Consider the following 23,069-nt stretch of genomic DNA (forward strand, 5'->3'; position numbering starts at 1 on the left):
CGCTAGTCCAGGCTCTTGTTCTTTCAAGACTGGACTATTGCAATACGCTACTGGCTGGACTGATCAAGTAAAATACTCCTAAAATATATATATATTTCACCTTAAATTCGACATTGATTTAATCATCAGAAAAATGAAAAAAGAAGCATTTTCACCAGTGGCCTTGGACTGGACAGTATACAGTATTTATTAACAAACATGTTTTTGCTCAGTTTACTCAGATTCGTTATCATATCTTTTATTATTGCTGATAAACCTGCATGAAAAACACTAAAACTCAATATTATATAGTAATAATTAAATTCATGTTCTACAGACAATTGCTAGTCACTTGCTTACCGGCTAAAGAGTTGAAAGAGCCCCCCTCCAAGCCTGTATGACATTCTGATGACATAAAACAAAACATCACTAATAATAACAGATGCCCAGTAAGGAATAAAAAGTTGATTTTAATAGAGTATGGGTGACTGACAGACTAGTCCAAATCAAGTCCAGTATATCTCAGAAAAAACATGAGATATCTGTACACAGCACACACACAAGTTCAACAGATTCAATGAAAGAAATTTAACAAAACGCAACACTGTCTTTGTGTTTAGCGTTACAACACGATACTGTCATTTTATGTGCAATGGCAGATGATGATCATGGAGAAACAAAGGAATAAAGATGAACAAGTTTTGGCACATGCAATGTAACATGAAGAAAGTATATGACTATTATGTATTAAATGCTTAAATGTGCACATTCCACAGCACATTTAAAGGAACAGTTCACCCAAAAATGAAAATTCTGTCTTCATTTACTCACCCTCAAGTTGTTCCAAATCTGAATAAATGTCTTTGTTCAGATGAACACAGAGAAAATTAGTAAAACGCTTATAACAAAATAGTTCTTGGCCACCATTGACTGCCATAGTAGGAAAAATCGCTTTATAAATGTCTTTGTTCTGTTGAACACAAATATATTTTGAAGAATGTAAGCAAACAGTTCTGGTGCACCCTTGACTACCATTGTAATTTTTCCTACTACGGTGGTCAATGGGGACTGAGAACTGTTCGGTTACAAGCATTCTTCCAAATATCTTTCTCTGTGTTCATCAGAACAAAGAAATTTATAAAGATTTGGAACAACTTGAGGGTGAGTAAATGATGACAGAATCTTTATTTTTGGGTGAACTGTGCCTTTCAAGTTAGACAATGTGACCTTGTTCTTAATTCTGCATTGTTTTATTATAAATCCGTTCACTCGGTCTCGTTAACTCATGTTTTTCAATGCAGGGTTATTGCTCAAATGTACCTCTCTGAACAGATGGAACTATGGGAACTCAGTGATGCATCTGAAAAAAGAGCCCTGGACTAAACATACATCCTTACAATTTTTGTTGTTTCACATTTTCCAAAGATTTCCAAATCTTTTAAATCTGATATGCATTTCTCACAAGAAATTAGAAAACAATGGAAACACATCAACAGCACCAGCTAGAAAATGTGAATCAGAAAGCCTATACGCCAACCTGGTAACCATTGATCAGCCAAGCAGCAATACTGCAGTTAAACCGAAGTAAAAACACACTTGATATATTAGTGTAAATGAACAAGAACCGCGAAAAGAAGAAATATACCAACACTGTCATATGAGTTACAAAAGCCTGATTCATTCATTAAACTGTCACAAGAGGCAAGCTGCGATCAGTATAAATAAACTTCTTGAAGACAAAGTGTTCAAGTAGATTTTACTGCTTTAAGTGCACAATAAAGGATGAAAAGAACATTCACGTGATTCGATGATGACCAATACAATGTGATTCTTGTCATATGTACAATCTGATCTGGTCACCATCCAAATCTGAACAGCTGGTTCAACCCAACGCCTCGCACATCATTTGTAGAAACAGCTTCTCATTGGTGGAGTGCATTTTGTTGTATTAGACTCGTGTGCCTAATTTAAATGACATCAAATTTGTACTTCAAAACCATTAATGATGAAATTATGCTTTCAGATGTCTTCAAAGATGATCTTTATCAAATCTTTCAGACCGTTTCAGATATAACAGTCTTCTCTTTTGTAAGCAACTCTCCGAGACACTGAGGAAATATTATGACCTCTCCAGTCTTATAAAACTCTACAAAACTATTAGCACAGATAGTAGAGTTTTAGTGGGACACGAACATTCAGAAAGGAAGAGAGAAAAATCAAATGGGATTTATGTCTATCTTAGATTGAACAATGATCAGCATTGCACACATACATCTATATGTATAGTGTTATACATCAGGCACACTTTGCATTCAGCACACAGAATACTGTGCAATGACAGTTTAAAGACACGTTAACCTTTGTCTTTAGACAGCGATTTGTGAAGCCCAAACATGTCAACCAGAGCTCAGCGGAGTCTGGGCAGCAAGATCATGTTTGTAAGTTGCAGAGGAAACCCAGCATCACATGGATTCACTTTCTGCTTGCACTTTAGGTGAAGCACTTCAAGCAAAAGATCAACCTGGTAAATATTTGGTTTTCCTCAAATGAGTCAGTGTTTAACCCTTATGGAGTGTCAAAAAAACATTCACAGTGGACACAGTCACCTTCTCGTTATCCACAACAAACCTTGTACACAGATGCTCTTTGGAAACAAAACACTTTTTGTATTGTTTTCAAGTATTTTCAACAGAGGTGTTTTCTAATTTGTCCTCATTTCTCCAGCGTATGTGAAAAGACTGAATTAGGCAGTCAGGAGTGAAGCACTTTGGGAAACAAGTGGAAGAAGCAGATGTTCTTATTTGGAAACGTTGGTCTGCATACATGTAGTGAAGCGTAAGAGGCAACAGCACATCTTTAAAAGCCGTCGACTCAATCTCTCCAACCAATCATTGTGTGATATGTCAGTCAGTGGGTTGTGCCTTTAAGCCAACTCAAGGCTTTTTACCGTCAGCTTTAGCTTTTCCGTTGGTGCTGGACTTGAGTTGTGTCATCTCCACATCAGCCATGGCTTCTGGGGGTAAATTGTTTCGCATGCGCTCGATGATTTTCTGATAGGAGGCCTTCTCCTGCTCCAGAGAACGGATCAGGTGCTTCATCTTGCTCTCGCGTGACAGGAAGCTCTCCATGCTGGTCTCCAACGTTTGAATCTTCGCACGAGCCGCCTGTTAAAATAAAAGCCAAAAATAAGCATAGGGTAAAGAACACATCAGTTTACAAACGCAGGGAGGGTGGGGTAAGAAGTGTCAGTCGGTATATGTGTTTCCTTTATTCTAGGAAACCATGTTGTGGTCACATGACGATTATCATGCCATCATTATTAAAAAGGCCATAAACATCTGCTTAGATATCAAATAAATTGTTTATGTGTTTCTTTATAGTTTATGTTAGCTATATTTTATGAATGTTCACTCTCCATAACCTTTTGATTTTAAGGGTCAAGTTGTTTAAGGAATAATTTGAAGAATTGTTGAAGAATAATTTTGAAGTGTACACAGTGACATTACTTCTTTACACATGGAGTTTCAAGCATCAAACATTTAAAAAATAAACTTGAAACACATTAAATAAGTACATTTTCACGTTTCTTTTATATGTGAATGAAAAAGTAAATAGGTAGCAAACAGTGGTGGACAGTAACGAAGTAAATTTGCCTGAGTACTGTACTTAAGTACACTTTTTGAGTATCTGTACTTTACTTGAGTATTATTTTTTCTGAGTACTTGTACTTTATCTTCACTACATTTGAAAGACAAATATCATACTTTTTACTCCACTACATTTATAAAAAGGTCCAAAAGTAGAAAATGGTTTCTATGCAGCGGGTTTTCCTGTGTGCGCAATTTATCTGGCTTGCGATCTGCCAGGACCTTTTACTGTTGCCAAGTATTTCAGCTTTTCTAAGCTCGCGTTTTTCCGGCAAGCTTTGAATGGCCATTTGGCAGATTATTTTAACGCAAATCTGGCAACTCTGGGATCTTCCCCGCTAAACTAATGTAAACGTACGCGCTGCTACACCATTGATAGCGCTCTAAAAAGGCAAATAGAACAATAAAAGACGAAAAAGGCAGATGTTAAAGTGTGGTGTAATCATCTGTGAGTTACGATCAGTCAAAGATCGTAGAAACATTGTCATGAAAATGATCGGCATAACGGCTAAACGGTAAATAAGCATCACATACACCTTGAGCTACACGTGCGTGTTAACTTCTGATCTGCTGCTATATCATTTAAAGCGATTTGGAAAATGAATGATGTTTTTACTGAAGTAACTATAGTTGAAGTATTCCTGTATATCTGTATAAAAACAATAGAACCCTGCCCAAAATACAACATAAAATGTAATGGATTTAATGGTTATAATGGGAATTGTACTATGGATACTTGTTGTCTACTTGTATGTGATGGATTCTATTGGTGGGATGGTAAATCCTATTGGAATAAAACCCAAAACACACTACAAAGAGGAATTTAATTTAAAAATCTCATTCTAATTAAAAAATTCATTGTTTTTTTTCAGCAGGGATGGTATTTGCATTAAAACCACAGTATCCACAAATTTACCATTTTCTAAATATAGGAACCATACTCCAATTAATAATCTTTAGTAAAACCACACCAACTAAAAATACCATAGTTTCATTATACTAGCTATCGTTTATGTTTGTAGTTAAATTATGGTAATACAAATGGTAATAAATCCAACAAACACATGGCTTCTACACTTGACTATTTACAAGAACCTTACTACATACTGGCAAATTGCTGCTAAAACTGGTAAAGGGAATACACAAAATAAAAGAACACTGCTCATAAATACATATAGGACTAGGGGGCTAATGAGGATAATTAGGCTAAATGATCATACAGGATTATATCTAAACTAAACATATATGCGCTAAACATATAAAGCTCTTAAAGGAGTTGCTCACTGCAAAATTTGCCTCCATTGACTTTCCATAGTAGGAATAAAAATTACTATGGAAAGTCAATGGGGGCAAATGTTGAAGTGAACTACTTTATACCACTGATACTGTGAGCTACTCTGTGTATTCAGTAGGTTGCTTCAGAGGCATAAGGTATACGACAATAAAACAATGCACAACTGACATAAAGGAAATTTACTTTTAATACTTGAGTACTTTTAAAAGCACGTACTTCTGTACTTTTACTTAAGTAAGAATCTGTCTTTACAACTTTTACTTGTAGTGGAGTAATATTTGACCAGTAGTATCTGTACTTTCACTCAAGTAAGGAAGTTGTTTACTTCGTCCACCTCTGGTAGCAAAGTAATATCTGTGCAGTTTTAAATACCTAGCAGTGTGACTTTTTGAAGAACAAAGACAAGCGCATTTGTACTGTGCTGCCCCCTACTGGCAAAATTGGCATAACACATTCTTTTCACAACCTTGACTTGCTTTTCCCATGAAATAAAAAAATCTAAACAAAGGTGAAACATCACAAACCTGTAATTTCTCTAGTAAGTCCATGTTCTGTTTCTTGAGCTGAACATTGGCTTTCTCCAGTTTATCTAGTCTATCAGACTCTTCTGATGGTGGAGGAGCATCTGAGAGCTCATCCTGCAGAACATGGTACTCCACTTCATACGCGTGCAGCTGCTTGGAGATGTCCATCTCTATAGCCTAAAAACATTTCACACCGACAGCTGTTATCAGGGAATATGGCACAGGCTTGTGCTTTCAAATGAAAGTTTCTTAGATTTTTTAAAAATATAACTAGCCAATATACACATTAAAAATGAATATTGTCTTACTTTGGGAAATTGAATCATAAATATTCATGACCTAACATCACTTAAAGACCCAGTGAAATCAAAATGAAAGTTTTTTTTTACTGCTGAGGCTGACTGTGCTGTAAAAGAAACGCTATTGGTTATTTTATTTTAAAGGGGGGAGGGACCACTCGATATGTCTCGCGCTCTCTGCATTTTTCATTTGATATTACATCAAATAATGCTGCGTGTTCCAAGGCGATTCAGTGCGTCTTTAAAAGTTGTTAACCGCTTCCCCTTCCATCCAAATGCTAAGTGCTTACAGAAGTTAACAAGCGTGTGATTAAAATAAACAGGACTGCAGCAAGTGTATATTGATAAAAAATGATTTGCTATTAGAAAAAGAGAGGAGCCTTTTAAATGAATATGTCCTGCCCAAACTTCACATGTGAGTTGACAATGTCAACACAGAAAAAGGAACTGAAAAATGAATGGGGTCAAAAGGTTTAGTGCTGCCTTTTTGTATCTACTGTAAACTCAATTTAACTTGGTAAAATATAAAATTTAAAATAAAATAAATAAATAAAAATTCAATTTAATTGTCATTGAATTTCCATGTTTTATTTTATAAGCAAACTAGATTTTTTTTCAAATCAAGACAAGTTGCACCACCTTGTGATCAAATTATATTAAATAAAAAATACAAATACACACACATATAAAATTATAAACTAATATAAAACTTTTATATAATTATATAAAATAAAAAACACAATATATCTATTACAAAACTATCATATAAAATATAAAACACAATATATATATATAGATATATACAGTATATATAATTAATAAATGGGGTGTCTGGCCAAACAGTAGTGCTCGGCTTACTGCATACTACAAAGCGTACAACGCTTGCTACTTTTTGAAGTATGTAAAACAGTATTACAGCAGGAAGTGTGTTTTTTATAAAACTTACCTTGGCAATGATCTCTTCCATTTGGCTGTGAGTGAGGGTGGGGATGGTGGATTTAAGGTAGTCCACAATACTTTCAAAACCGTCGCACTCCAGTATCTCTCCCTCGTGACTGCTCAGCAAACACAGGGCCACCTTAAAAATCGCATCCGTGCCTTGGACAAACAGGAGATCTGCCACACGGCACAGCACACACATACACACACACACACACACACACAAAAAGAGTCAACAGCCATGCACAATAACATTGTACTTTATAAAAACTACATACAAATATGTGGATTGTAAACAGCCTCGACCAAATCTTACGAGATCAATTTACCCCTAACTCTCAGGTTTACAATATCCACATGATACATACACTATTGCTCGGTGAGTAGATAAATAGGAAGTGAAATTTACCAAATATACGGGCAACAAAGCCGAGCGGGAACTGAGAGGAGAAAAGAGTAAGAAACCAGGGCGCGGCGTACAAGCTGGGGCAGATCTCCTGCTCCTCCAGGTGAGTGTACAGGTTACGATGATAGTCGTGCAGCAGTCGGGACAGCTGGTACATCTGAATCTACAGCCAGAGGAAAAGAGAGTGAACTTTAATCACACTGAAATGAGACTGAACCAGACTCTCTCTCTCTCTCTCTCTCTCTCTCTCTCTCTCTCTGAGGGATTAAACATTGGCATATCAGATGATGAACAACCACTAACAGCTGAGGAGGAAAGACTAACTGAACAATGTACAAGAGGTGGAGACAACTGTGTGTTTGCTTTCCACTTGTGTTTATGGGAATGTGTGACAGATTCAAGTGAGGGCATATGGATTCATTCCTTCATTACATAGTTGCAAAAACAAATTTTACCCAAACATGAAAATTCTGCAATTATTTTCTTCATGTTGTTCCATACTTAGAGAATTCTGAAGACTCTGTATTTACAACGATAGCTTGTATATAAAGCTAATGTATACTTCAGAATTTGTTTTTAGGTGTGGTTACCATAAACAGTGAAGAAAAGCACTCAGGGGGTTTGATATAACATGAAGGTGAGCAAATAATGCATTTTTATTTGTGGATGAATTATTACTAGGGCTGTCGCGATAAACCGACGATAAATATCACGTGATTTATGCACAGCTTTTGAGTGATGTACGGGAAAATGCTGCTGCATCCGAAAGCCAGAGGGCGCTCTCGTGCGGAAACTCCAAATACGCACTGCAGAAGAAGACCATAACACGTTCTAGAATCTAGGAAAGCCTCATCAGGTATTTTATGATAATAAAGAATATTTATAATGATCATGTTTGACGGGTGTTGCTTTTTCAAATGCACATTATAAGCGACTCAAACTCGCACTGCTTTTAGATCGAGCAGCATTTCTTACTGATCCCAGAGCCGTGCTTCACGGACTTAATATTAAAAAATATCGCCACATTACATACAGCAACAAGCTTGATTCCAAGAGGACTTAATGGTATCGCGGTAAATTGTCGTGCAAAAATCGCAATAAGCAGCTTTCTGTTTATGCTTTACTGGCCAATACAGTATATTGAGGTTCTATTGGCAACTATTAGCAAACATGTAGAACCACGCAACCAACCCCCCCCCCCCCCACACACACACACACACACACACACAAATACTATTTCTACACAGTTTTTAACTCTTTCTAAAATGTGTTATTTAAAAATGTATTTTTATTTACCAATAATTTAAAAAGTTTAAGTAATAAGCAATAAGTTCTACAAACATGTAAACATGGTGTTCCTTTGTCAATCCGTTATAATTAACAAAAACCGGTTCAGCAACATTCATCAACATGCACATTAAACAAAGCAAACATACCAGTTCTGAACCAATGACGACAGACACGCTCAAACACATGCATGCACACACACACACACACACACACACCTGCAGAGAGATCATGTCAGGGCAGTACTGCCGCCGGATGCCCAGGTCGTACATGAGGAACTTGAGCGTGTCGAAAGCCTGCTCCTCGCTCATGTGCAATAACAGCAAACCAGCCACAAAACTGATTCCCTGGCAGTAGCCCACCTCCGTGTCCAGCAGGGAGTAAGCCTTCAGTAGATTATACAGAGACAGCTGCCCGGCACCCAGCTGAGTGCTGAAATACTGATGTGTTGGGAATGTCCGACCTGGAAAAAAACAGGAACATTATTTCATAGACATATTTACAGTATGTGTGTGTGTGTAATATATTAATACTCTCCTGTTATTAACATATCTCTTAAAATATGATAGCATGTGTCTTCAATGCGAATCGAACCCGTGTCCTTAGCATTGCTATGCTATGTTTTACCCTAATGAGCTATAGCAGTGGTTCTCAAAGTGAGGGGCACTCCCCCTACGGGTTTAAAGGGGGGGGCACAAAACAAAAACGTTTGAGAGGCACTGAGCTATAGGAAAATGAGAACAGTTCTTAGGTTTGATACAGACCCAGATCGACCAGGATGGAGTGTTGTTGTGCTGTCAGCTGCTTGAGAAGATCCTGATAAGGTGTATCAGGGGGCTGTTGCCTCTGTGGCAGGCGGTTACGCAGACGATGCTGCTGGGAGAGCAGGAGCCACACCTCACCTCGCCTGCTTTTAGGGACCCCTGCGGTGTACACATAAACACAAAGAAACTGAGTGAGAAACATCTGACGTGCAAAGCAGATATTCAGTGACTCCTTAAAGGGGTCATATGACATGGCTAAAAGAATATAATCGTTTGTTTTAGATGTAATGCAATGTGTATACACGATTTAAGATTAAAAAACGCTGTATTTTCCACATACCGTGCATGTTTGTATCTCCTCTTTGCCCCGCCTCTCTGAAACGCGCAGATTTTTTACCAAGCTCATCGCTCTGAAAAGCGAGGTGTGTTATGATTGGCCAGTTAACCAGTGCGTAGTGATTGGTCGAATACTGCAAGCGTGTGACGGAAATGTAACGCCTCTTTCCATATTTGGAACATCAGTTTCCAAAGCAATAGTACTGACTGGTACGCCCACCTTACTTGCGTATACACTTGGGCGGTCTTAGTCAAATCATACCACAAACTGATGTAGGTTTGTGGGGGTGTGGTTACACGAGGCGTTTCAGGCAGGTCTGGGTGAGCATTCGCTTTTAGATAGAATGCATCTTTTGTTCCGACACTTTAATTTTTGCAATTTTACTTGTCTAATATAGTACATGCATGGGCAACTTATAACACACCAAAGACACATAAAAACACGTATTCGCGCCATATGACCCCTTTAATAGAGTCACTCCAACAAGAAATGCAAAACCCAACTATGCTTTAACAGCAGTAACCTAGAATATAATAGACACTGACCTGATGTACACAGAAATAATGAGGGTAAATGACAGAATTTTTATTTTGGGGTGAACTGTCTCTATAACTGCCTCAATGACACAATGCCAACATATCTTTTTAGATAAGCCGAAAGCTAACTCTTATTGTAATATCTCCTACTGATCACCAAAATGTCTCAATTTTAATCACATGTACCAAACATGGTACAACATCTAATAGCTTACAGTATCCTTGTTCTGAGATTCAAACATCGTTAAGCAAAAGTCACTACTTAACAAAGAATCTAGTGGTTTAATGACCGAAGTTAACAGATTGTTAAATTGTTTACCCTGACAGACAGCACTGTGGATCTCCTCCTTGTCCCACTGTACTTTAGTGCGACACGGGCTGCTCAACTTCCTGTCCCACAGGGCATGCACCTCTTTTGAGGACTGACACACTGCCTGGTAGTCCAGCTTCATCTTACGAATGTGCAGTTCATCACAGCTGGCTGTGGGGGAACAGAAAAATATTCTGATACTAAAGAGCAATGCTGTGTCTCAATTACTATCCATGCTAAATAGTATTCAAAAATAGAATTAGTGTGTCCCAAATCGTAGTATGTTGAAAAGAGTTTTCCAAAGATTCCCGGGTGGTCTACCACTTCTGTTAGAAATTCGAAGTGCAGAATGATGGCTGATATTACCCACAACTCACCGCGAGTAGGCAGGGAGATTAGTGACGCTCCACTGCATTAATAAAATTAAATAACTGATGCATCACTAAATTTATAAATATAACTATAGAGTTAACATGAAACAATGAATGAATAAATACTTAAATGGAAAGAAGAGCTGTATTTTAATGTTTGTGACAGTTAATGGCCACAATGTTGTCTAGGCAACAATGGCCACTAACGTTTCCTATGAATTGCTTTGAGATGTAACGTGACAGAACGTGATAGCAATCAGAATTGCACATTGATGACCTAGTTTAGAGAGAAAATCTGTGGCAAATTGCAGATTACGTCATGGAATAAATCTGACTCATCTCTCAGCTTGTAAAAAAGTTTACAGTAAAGCATTTACAAAGTAAGCCTAGCAGTCAAGCTTGCAGCACCGTGAGTAAACACTTGTAGAACAATGCTGACAGTATATAATATATACACCGATTAGAGACATAAAAACCTCATCTTGTTTGTTGGTGCTTATGAACATCATAAACTCAAAGTAGATGTAGTCTCATGCTGATTTATGAGCCACATTAAAGTCAAACACTGAAATCATGTCAACTTTTTTATTGCAGCCAGCACAGCCAGACAAGTAGCCAACACCAGGTGCTTGTTTTTTCTTACCTTCTACTCAAACAAGTTTATTCAGTTTGGACCATGAAATGGGACACAAAAGCAGACAGAAAAATCAGAATTAAAGGAAACACACAGAGGAAAGTGACTGATGTGATTTGGCCAACAGAGGGCACTGTTTTACAAAGCTTTGCTGTTCTAACACAAAGTCCAAACATTAACTTTGCAGTATGTTGCAGAGCTTGAAAAACTGGTATTATTCAAGCCTTTCTGAAAGACTAGGGATAAAGGTGTAGCCCAGAGGTCACAGAAATAAAAAGGAACAGGAACGTCATCTAGCCATTCTGATCTATATTTAACTTTGCCCTAGAATGTTAAGGTGGAGCAAAGGCACTTGCCCCTCTAAAAATAAAGCCAGGGCAAGAACAACAATCTAATCAGATTGATGGCATCTGGAAATACCCCTCTCTCTCACTCCATAATGTTGCGTATTTAAAGGGCCAATGCACCTAAAAACTGCATTTATTTCTTATGAAATTTACTTACAGGTTGTACCAAATCTATAAGGCATTCTGTCTTCTTATTTACTTATTAAAGACACAATATGGATCAAGCAGAGGGGAAGATTAGCAATGATTTAATTTTACACACAGCTAAAGACGTAAGTATCCAATGTGAGTGAGGCTGGAAAAAAAAGAGAGGACAGGGTTGTGTTTTGTGCCACAAACCTTCCAGGCGCTGGTTCTCCTTCTCCATGCGGATGAGCAGAATCTGTTGGTGGATGGCTTTTTTCCACAGGGCCCTGTAATTGGCTGGGCTGCGCTGGCCTTTTTCTCCACCGAAGCTCTGCTCTGTGGACAAGGGGCTGACCAGAGGGTACTGACCCTGATCCAAAGACCGAGGAGAGAGAGGCAATAGCTCCCGGCCATCCATGTGGTCTGGAAAACAGTAAACATTAACCAAAATGCATCTATGACTTATGTTTAGACTGAATGGGGAGAGAATTAAGTGGTTTTGTGAATGTAGTATTGTGGTGGTAGCACGGAACAGAGATGGTATTAAAGAGTAATAACACGCTGCTCCATGTTGACCCTATTTATTTGCCACGATATGTAGATTTGCCATTTATTCATTTAACAAATGTTTTTAAAAAATTTTTGATTTTACATGGCCCTCCAAAGCAAGGTTATTTTAGTTTACTAAAATTTGAAAACTTTCCTGTTCATTGAAATCAAATCAAATATTGACCTGAATTTTTTGGGGAAAAACTTAACTTAACTTAAAAATGTTGCTTCAAAAATAAACTGAAGTAAGTTTAAAGCAGTAAAATTATAATAATAAACAAAAAAAAACTAAAATAAAAATTAATTAATCTTATTAATTAATCTTAATCTATATATCAACATTTAAAATTAAACCAATACATTATAAAATGACAAAAGCATATACCACAATTGCTAAAACTTTGAACTAAAATTAACTCAAAAACTAAAAGCTAATTTAAAATATTAATAAAACTAAATTAAACTAAAATCAAAACTATTATAACTCTGCCCAGTAAATCATTGAAGTAAGTCAATGAATTCCATTAAGATATTTAACGTCTTTTATAAAATGTATTATTCTAGGGCTTCCATAGTAAAATGTACACATCTTACATCATGTACACAAATTAAATTTATTGCCTTAAGTAAACAAAAATGTTTTCTTTTTGTTGCAGTTATCCTTGAATCGAAGTATAAAAGATGATCACCTTTAGGCAGATGTTTTGCTCTAAAGCTTACAGATCAATGATTTATCTGGCACTGTTGACTAAAACAGGTGGGAGGATGGAGTGTAAAGTCACACCTGTTTGTCTGCGTATGCGTTCCTCTCTTTCCCTCTGTGTCTATAGTACTCAGAATTAGAAGTATATAAAAACAACAGTAGTATGGCATGTCACCATTTATGCCTGCATGAAAGTGTGCGCTTGTACCCACCCATGTTCTGCATAGTTGCTGTGGGTTTGTTCATGGGTGATGCCACCCTCAGAAAAATCTTCTGACGCCAAGAAACTCTCCGCGGAGGCACCAGAGTCAAAGAATCGGTGCTACAGACTGACAAAGATCTCTTCCTGCCTTCTCCATTAGCACTATCAAACAAAACACAGTGATTCAAATAACAGCAACATTTCAGGACAGTATACACACTGTGCCTTTATTAGTACATGTGGTCAAACCTTCAATAAACAACACTACCAGTCAAAAGTAAGGAAACACCATTTTAACTGTGGGTGTTGTGACTAAAAACATCCAAAATAAATGCATCAAAGTTGTCACCCTTTGACTAGAATGTGCAAAATCTTTATGCTGGACTCTTGTTAGCATTATTTGGTCCAAGTAATCTATTTCAAAGATATCTTTAAACAATTTTAGTTTTCAAATAAATGAATTTAGTATGTTGGCACAATTATATTTTTTGTCTCCCAAAGACCTTCAGATTAAAGGATCAGCGTGTAATTTTTTGGAGGATCTGTTGACAGAACTGCAATATAATATACATAACTATGTCTCATAATGAAGCGTTATGTTTTTGTTACCCAATAATGAGCTATTTCTATCTACACACAACGGAGGTCCCCTTGCAGGGAATGTTGTTGCCATGTCGCCATGTTGTTCCAACAGTATTTCTAAACAGACGAACTGCTCTACAGAACGCCTTTCGTAAATACGCTATCTCATTCAGGAAAGAAGCGAAAACGTGACGGCATCTTAATCCTCTCAGCCTCCGTAGTGCTTTGAAAGGGAGGGGTGGAGTGAGCGGTTGGTTGCAATTCACAACCGCATCTCTAGATGCCGCTAAAAATTACACAATGGTCCTTAAAAAGATTTTTAAGATAAAGAAAAACATTTTTGTCAAGTGTGTCTAAACTTTTGACTGGTACTGTACATATATGCATGCATCAATGTGTTACATGTTCGTTCAGCAATGCATTTAGGCAGAAGCTCATAAAGCTGTGCATTCAGAGAGTTGTAATAGATGTTAACTGGATTCATGCATGGTTTTAACTTGGGTTTTGACAACCCAAATTACCTTTTGAATTACAGAAAATGATTAGAAATTGGACAGACGCAAACAACTTTAAAATAAGGAACAGATGAGTAACCCACACAAGAACTTTACACAGATTATATTTCACTGACAATCAATACAGCAAAATAATGAACAATAATAAAATAAAGGCCTATATTTAGACATAAACATAACATGTTAAAACCAAACAGCTTCTCAATAATGAAATAGATTACATTTAAATATAAGTGTATGGGATTGATCTCTTCTTTTTTAAGGTTTACCCGGCAACGTCTACTAGACGAATGCATCTTTCAAGGACCCCCAAGTCAAAAGATCAGAAACAACAGATGTTCATAGAGTCAGGAACATGATGAGCTAAAAGACTAAACAAATCTCATTTTTATCCTGCTAGTCTCTGCCTACTTCTCTTTATCTGTCACTACCCTTAGTTACTACAACAAACCACAGGCAACCGCAAGGACGCCTGAGACAAAGTTAATGAAAGCCTCAAACAGATTTAAATGTTATGCATTAAACACTGTAGAAATACACCAACCCTGGCCGTCGATCGACAGACAGGTGCGCTGCAGCAACCTAACACTGCACATTCAATTACAAAGACATCTGTTGACATTCAGAATCCAGAGAAAAAGACCTCTCTCCAATTTGTAGAAAACCGCTGGGCCAAGGATATGTCATTTTAAATGTTATCTCCTCCTTTTCACTCCCAAAGCACAGGGATCATAATAGCCCATGGTGTCAAGCAATAAAAGGACGAATGCACATGAAGGCACATCTTTAGTCATTAAATCTAAAGTGGCTTTTTGTCCAGGCGAACAAGAGCTCATAGTTCAAGCCCACGGCACACAAAGCCCTGTCAAACAGCGCTGTTCTGAAAAGAAGCTTTTGGGTTTGGAGTAAATGTTGCACATTGGGCTTCACTGTGGGCTCTCTATTTTAATACATTTATCCTTGACAACTGCTGCTATGAATTCTTCACAGACGTGGGAGGGCACGCCATGTCAACATGAATGACAGACGCTGCTTAAGATTTGTCCTTAAACCTGTTAAAGGGGTCATAGCATTACATTCTCCAGTTTCCCAGTTTAAATCAATGTTAACATAAACAAATGACAGAATATCAGAAATAGCATAAACCTGTTAAAAACCAAACCTAAAACCAACTCTAACAAGCAACTATTTTAAATGAGAAGTAGCTAAAAACCTGTGTGAAGTCACTAAACGTCATCAGATGATGTCATACGATAATTAGCATATTCATCACGCAATTGTGTTGCACTAGCATTGTGTCTAGTGTTGGCACTTTACATCTTTCCGGCAACTTTCCTAATATTTATGCTCACATACTGTGTACTCTATGTGTTAGCTGAATACCCAATAAAGCGCTTCTGATTTACATATCTTAGTGTTGATTCTTAATTTTCGGACTTCTCATATGCTTCAAGCAAGCTGTTTGTTTCTAAATGGTCATAAACCATTTTTAAACCAAATTTTATGTTGATGTTTAACTCAATTATTTTCAATAAAGCACAATAAGCATAACAGAATCCATATTAGTAGAAAGTTTTGCTACAATATACAGTAGATGCTGTTGAAAGCTTATGTTTACAATTACTACACTTAGTTAGTAAAAATAGCAACGTGCAATTTGGAAGCATCCCTCCATTCCACTGGACACAGTCCAACAATGTTGACAAGAAAAGAGACAGGAAGTTAAAGAATGATTTCTTCATATGTACAGTACGACACATTGCCTGAAGCCTTTGGGTTAAGAAATAGACAGACGCAGAGAAGGCGGCTGCCAACAGCTCGAACCCTAGGCAGCTCTGAGCCCTGAGGAAACGGACACCAAACTGTCGGAGATCATGGCCCCCTCTCACCTCTTAACACTCCCGCTGTCCGGCAGGGAGGCCAGGGAGCCCAGGGAGCCCTGGTAAAATGTTTTCAGGAAAGTGGGGGTGTGGAAAGATGAAGAGAGGCTGAAGGTTGACTCGCCCTCAGAAACACTGCGTACTCTTGAGATACCAACAGGACTGATAGAGCCGGAACATCAAGGGCCCACAACAAATACACATTACTTTAAAATGCGAGATAAAACACCGTGGAACTACAATCTATATATTTGTGCTCCTGAGTGAGATTAAATCTACAGGTGTTCCTGGGAAATAAGACATTTTTAGTTTTACACAGATAAAAGAAGGTGTCAAAAAGAATGGAGCAGAACAGTTTTATCTATAAATAAACTCAGAGTTAAGCACAATAGCAAAACACAATCTATAAAATATCCTACTTTTAAATAATTGAAAGAACAAACAGTAAAAATATATTCTCATATAGATCAGAAAAAGTGCGTACATACATGTGAATATACTGTATATGTTAAAATAGGAATGACAGCTGAAGGAATGTACATATTACAGATAATAAATGAACTTATTACAGAATTAACTTAATAGAAGTACAAAATTTGTACATCAGTTGTCAAATGACCATCATACATCAGTTAATTGTAGTTTTAGCTTTTTCAGTTCTAAACTGTTTTATGAATTAGTGCGAAACGCATCCACATGACAAAATCTTCTTCGACCATGTTAGCATTGCAGTTAGCAACATTTTATAGACGGTTTCAATGCAACAACATAAACAACAGTTACTGTGAATGCACGCTTTTGTGGTCTTGGTATTATTTTGGGTTACCAGTAGAAGAACCCTTACTTGGCTAAACTTAAATGCAACAGATTGTTTATTTAATACAATTATTATACAATAAAATAGTAAGATAAATTAAATAGTTATACTGCTAGCCACTAGCAAGACCGAACAAAAAGCTTCGGGCAAGTTATCTTCGGGCTAGGCACGTGCATCTGATGAAACCGTCTATATACATAATGAACCATATGTATGATTTCTGTAAATAAACAAGCCACCATTTCTAACACAACAAGCTGTTATCAGCACAAATCAGCACATTTTCTGACTGTGTGCAGAGGCATCACATGATCACATGCTGGAAACAGATGGAAAGATAAACGGCTTCATCACATGGGGGCAAACAGGAAGTGATGCATTACCTGCTCTGAAGCAGCTCCGGAGCCAAAGACTGCTGCCTGCGCAGTGGAGCCTTATAGGCCTGAGATGAGACCTCAGTGAAAGAGATCTTTTTTTTAATGGGCGGGTGGCTAAAGGTGTGCGCTCGCCGACGGAACTGCGGGGCATCTGGGTCGTCGTCAAGGTAACCGGGTGGAGTTCCAGGTGGGGAGTCACCGGGAGAGTCGCCCTGCTGGGTGAGCAAAGATAAACGGGAATAGATCAGTGAGGAGCCAAACAGACTCCTGATTGTTTCATCCAATAGAGGACAATATTGTGTCACTTTCACTTATATTGCTTTGGTTTAAGACTATTTAAAAGAAATGCAGCACAAACCTTGAAATCCTCAAAACAACCCTAATGTAATCTTACTCAGCTTATCAACCGTAAACAACTGAAATCAAATCTAAAATTCAATCAACACTTGACACCAGCAAACCCTCCTACACCGAGCAATCTACAGAGACAAACATGCTCAACCTTCAAATTTCAGACAGACAAAACACTTGATGCCTAATGCCAACTACATCAAACTAATAATTCTCAACAATTCTCAACTCACCCATTATTTCCCCTCGCCCCGTTCAGCCAGTCTCTCAAACCGCTTCTCCACGAGCAAGTAGCAAGGATGGAGGTTAGCGTGACTACACACACGCTTTGTGATCTATTGTATGGTAATATCTTGTGTCCTGTGACACATTAGACACACATGATCCGTTGGAGGTAGACTAGAGCACAATGGAAAGGTTTTTAGCTAGTGTTTACTGTGCAGGCTTTAGAAAAGGTCTTTCTCTAGCTCCCTTCCTCACTCTGTTTCCTGTCCCTTTTCTACGGAGGTTCCTGAACCCATGCCCTCCTGTTAGTCAGTCTACAGCAGGGCCAGGAAACCAGTAACGGCTGCACAACGCTCTCTTCAAATCACAAACCCAGTTCACTTCCCCCAGCTGTCAACAGCTAAATTTAGGAAAAACAAATGTTCCATAATAGGGTTAAAAAACATGTTGATGCTTCTATTGGCAGAGTAAAAGACAATGAATGGGGAATGGGAGCTGCTAAACAGCGCAAAATATATTTTATATGCAAAAACGTTGCATTGTACTGTAAATATATAATGTACTGTACAACTCTATGAAAAAACTACCATCATTCACTCTGTAAAGTTTTCTATAGGTATGCGTTTTATTTTACACAACCATACTATTATGTCGAAGCAAGCACCTGACTAACAAAATGTCTTGGCATCTTTTCAAAGACCTAAATGTATTTTAATCACAAAACAGGGCCAACTCACATCTATATGTGCCAAACATACAGTGGCCTTTAAAAGCATTTGAACACTCAAGCTGCACTTAAAGAGTACATAACATGAGATCATGAAAATGACATTTCATGCAGTGTGTAATGTTGCCGTGTTTGAACGTAAGCAGTCTGCCAAGTTGTAAATCTTAAGGTGAATGAATAACAAAGTTATTGGCTTGGAAAAAAGGGAGTCGACTCTGAATCACGCAAACGAGTCGTCCCTTGTCCGATTCATGAACCGCTGCGGATTTACGTCACTACATATAGTCCCCGCCTACGTTTTGCTAGGACTGCCCGCGAAAACTTCACTCTTCTCCCCCAAACACTGTAGCTCGTGAGCCTCATTCGCGGTAGACCAATCACAGCAGACTAGACCATTTGACCAATCACATCAGCTAGCAGAAAGGAGAGGATTAGACCGATGAATCACGGAACGAATCATTTGAGAGTCAGTCAAGAAGTAAGGTAAGAATAACTGCCTATTATTACAAAATAATAGTGTTTTACACCTACTATGTACATAAACTTGTTGTTGGACACTCCATAAACCAAAGTAGGACCGTAAAAATCTCTAGTTATGTACTCTTTAAGCGATATTTCACCTAAAAATTCCAATTCTGTCATTATTTATTCACCCTTATGTTGTTCAAAACCTGCATGATTGACTTTCTTCTGTGCAAAACAAAAGAAGATATTTTGAGATATCTCTGTGATCTCAGTGGTTTTGAGTTCATACAACAGAAGTTTTTGGTTACTACTAACATTTTTTTAAATATTGCTGCTGTCCTTCTAAAACCTTGTATCTCCATAGTTTGTGATTTTTATCTTTGTTATAAATCATTTTTATTAGTCATCTTTTATGTTTGTCACTGGGTTTTGCAAATATCTAACCCATAAAAAGTATTAAAAACTGCTTGTCAAACTTGGACAACACAGTATTTAATCATTTAAAAAAGTAGAACTTTTTTTATTTCCCGAAAAACAGCAAATTTGGATATCTGAGGTTTCAGAATGACAGCGACAATATCTTCTGTGTTCTACAGAAGAAAGTCATACTGGTTTGTAAAGACTCAATGGTGTGTAAACTAGGAACGAATTTTCATTTTGGGTCAACTGTCCCTTTAAAAATATTGAATGTGATTGCATTACATAGCAAAGTGTAAATTATTTGAAAGATAGCACTTTAAGTAAAAACACTTCACAAAGAGACGTTTGTTAGGCGATACATTGTTTAAAGGGGTCATATGGAGCGAATACGTCTTTGGTGTGTTATAAGTTGCCCATGCATGTATTAGACACGTAAAATTGCAAAAATGTAAGTGTCGGAACAAAAGATGCATTCTATCTTAAAGCGAATGCTCACCCAGACCTGCCTGAAACGCCTCGTGTTACCACACCCCCACAAATCTACGTCAGTTCGGGGTGTGATTTGACCAAGACCGCCCAAATGTATACGCAAGTAAGGTGGGCGTACCTGTCAGTACAATTGCTTTGGAACCAGATGTTTCAAATATGGTAAGAGAAGTTACATTTCCGTCACACGCTTGCAGTATTCGACCAATCACTACGCACTGGTTAACTGGCCAATCATAGCACACCTCGCTTTTCAGAGCGATGAGCTTTGTAAAAAATCTGCGCGTTTCAGAGAGGCGGGGCAAAGAGGAGATACAAACATGCACGGTATGTGGAAAATACAGCGTTTTTGAACCTTAAATCGTTTATACACATTGCATTACATCTAAAACAAACGATTATATTCGTTTCAGCCGTGTCATATGACCCCTTTAAAATGAAGACAAAATGTAGTAAGTGGTGTCAAAATCGGAACTTGTCCATAGTTACTGAACACAAGTGAGAACTTGAGGCAAACTGACTCCACAAATCCACAAAAATGACCTTGGAAGAACATGGGTTAATGCAATTGCAAAAATGGGTTTTATGTAAATTAGCTGTGACAAATGTCTAGCACAATTTTTTCCAGATGTCACTCTGTTTTATACTGCATATTTAATTCAATGGCATTCATAATCTGGGTGTTACAGATTACCACATAAATGTTCTAAAACTTTTAGGATTCTCAAACTCAATTTACAGCACATACAGATGATGGAAGGCAGCCATGAGCGAGGAATTGTGAGATTGTAATAGAGTAGTGCTTAAGCATGAAAAGCAGCGTGACGTGAGAGGGTCGATGAAGCCATGTGAGGCCCTGCAGGAAAGCAGAGCTGAGCGACTTGTTTTCGTGTCCAGAGGCCTGAGCGTACAATCACACACACCTCACATTTCACACCCCACAGAGACAGTGAGAGAGAGAGAGGAATGATCTGGGTCAAAACATGCCACCCCAACCAGAGAGACCCCCTGACCTGACTGACAGCCCAGTGTCAGTTGAATTACTCACACTAATGCTGAAACACACTTACTGTTCTTAATAGTATATATAGTGTGTAGTATATCATGATGCAGCATTGGTATTATTTTCAGCATGTGGTGACAATTGACACCACAGAGACATGCTACTGTAAATGATGTTTTATTAACAAAGTTCGGGAGAAGCCGGAGCACATAATCAAACTCGGCCGGTTCACCATTGGCAACCACGTCATCTATCCAAACGAGTTTCGTTAACAAAATTCAGGTGAAGCCGGAGCTCATAATCAAACTCGGCTGGTTCGCTACCAGCAATCACGATTTTCTCCCTATCAGCTCAAGCGAGCCTCCGCATAAATAAGACCAGAATTCTTACCTGCACCTTCTCTACAGTAATGCAACATCCCTCCACCTCCCCGGCCGATCTCCCTGAACTCGCTTTCCACAGCAGGACCCCGGGGGGTGAGCTCTGGGTTCGGGCCATTTCCGAGCTCGGCGCACTCGCCCCCATCAGGGGGAGAGTGTTCCGGGGTCGGAAGGAATCGGCGAGCTCGGAGCCTGCCCCCTGGACAGCACGCCAAATACGCATATCTTACCTACCCCTGCTATCAGCATTTTCCTGCCACCATTATTATTATTTGCTTAGGCGAACTCGTGAACTGGTAGTAGCCGAACAGAGACATGGGTTTTGGCAGGAAAAACTGGGGTGAAAAGGACAGATCCTGGTATTCATGTGAGTTGTGAAGTGGTTGTGAGTTGTGAGATACTCACACGGTCAAAACTTCCCATGCTGCCCAGATGCATGCGCATACGATTGGCACCCTGGGAAAGAGAGAGTTAATGTTAAACTAAAAACAAAACACACGGTCTGCGTGAATGTCAGGATTATAGGAATATTTTTAATGGGACAGTTCACCCAAAAATAGAAATTCTGTCATTTTTTACTCACCATTGAGTTGTTCCAAATCTGTATACATTTCTTTGTTCTGATGAACACAGAGAAAGATATTTGGAAGAATGCTTGTTTGCTTTATAAATTCTTCAAAATATATTCTGTGTTGAACAGAAGAAAGAAATTTACAACTAAATTTTTCCAACTATGGTAGTCACTGGTGGCCAATAACTATTTGGTTACATGCATTCCTCCAAATATATTTCTCGGTGTTCATCATAACAAAAACATTTACATAGATTTGAAACAACTTGAGGGTGAGTAAATGAAGACAGAATTTTCATTTTTGGGTGAACTGTTCCCTTACGGCTTGAGAATCTTAAGTAACTATTGTTTTTTTTTGCATGAAGAACTACTAACGGTTCTCATTGACAGACCAATATGACAACAAACGGACAACACGCACAGACACAGACCCGTGAGAAGATGTTCTCCAGGGAGCTTGTCAGAGAACTCCGGGCTTTGTTCTTCAACACGTCCATTTTATTGCGTCCTGAGTTATCAGAGGTGGTGGTGTTGGCAGCATTCTGTTGAAATACACAAACATGAAGGAAGACAATTAGTCAAAAGGAACGCTTTGTATGAAAAGACAGTATTTCCAAGAAATATTTGGAATGTGGGTGGTGATATTTTACTCAGTCAACAGACTTTACATTATTAAGATTCAAATGTTTGCATTTGGCAGATGCTTTGAAGCGATGTACACTGCATAAAAGATAGAGGATGATAATGAGGTTCGCAAGAACAAGAAACCAGAAATCATGGACAAAAACTCCATCCACAGAAAACCCAACACTCGATTTAGGGTGCACTCTCACTAGGCAATCTGAACTGAGCCCGAGCACGTTTGACCCCCAAAGCCCGGTTCATTTGACTAGTGTGATCGCTCCTTATCGCGCCCGGGCATGGTTCGTTTAGCGGTCCCTGGCTCGCTGGGAAGAGGTGGGCCAGAGCACGGTATGGTTGGGCTCAGGCGTGTTACACATGTAGTGTGAGCGCAA

At 38.3% G+C, this 23,069-nt stretch overlaps 1 protein-coding gene across 3 annotated transcripts in view; it reads right to left on the reverse strand.

Annotated features, from left to right (window-relative positions):
• Positions 1-429: 429 nt before the first annotated feature.
• Positions 430-23,069, reverse strand: part of tbc1d4 (TBC1 domain family, member 4) — a 31,699-nt gene continuing 9,059 nt past the window's right edge. Inside the window, exons 8-20 of one of the 3 annotated variants that reach the window (XM_057335803.1) lie at positions 22,485-22,595; positions 21,888-21,938; positions 17,432-17,637; positions 16,241-16,393; positions 13,265-13,416; positions 12,014-12,223; positions 10,332-10,493; positions 9,140-9,298; positions 8,594-8,838; positions 7,092-7,251; positions 6,690-6,859; positions 5,445-5,621; positions 430-3,143 (exon numbers count right to left, since the gene is read on the reverse strand). In XM_057335803.1, the coding sequence (XP_057191786.1) occupies positions 2,913-3,143; positions 5,445-5,621; positions 6,690-6,859; positions 7,092-7,251; positions 8,594-8,838; positions 9,140-9,298; positions 10,332-10,493; positions 12,014-12,223; positions 13,265-13,416; positions 16,241-16,393; positions 17,432-17,637; positions 21,888-21,938; positions 22,485-22,595 (2,187 nt within the window). In that variant the 3' untranslated portion in view covers positions 430-2,912. Of the gene's footprint in view, positions 3,144-5,444; positions 5,622-6,689; positions 6,860-7,091; positions 7,252-8,593; positions 8,839-9,139; positions 9,299-10,331; positions 10,494-12,013; positions 12,224-13,264; positions 13,417-16,240; positions 16,394-17,431; positions 17,641-21,887; positions 21,939-22,484; positions 22,596-23,069 lie in introns of all 3 variants that reach the window. The other 2 variants (XM_057335802.1, XM_057335804.1) reach the window with 2 other exon arrangements.

This window comes from Triplophysa rosa, linkage group LG6 (assembly GCF_024868665.1).
Source record: "Triplophysa rosa linkage group LG6, Trosa_1v2, whole genome shotgun sequence".
Lineage (NCBI taxonomy): Eukaryota > Metazoa > Chordata > Actinopteri > Cypriniformes > Nemacheilidae > Triplophysa > Triplophysa rosa.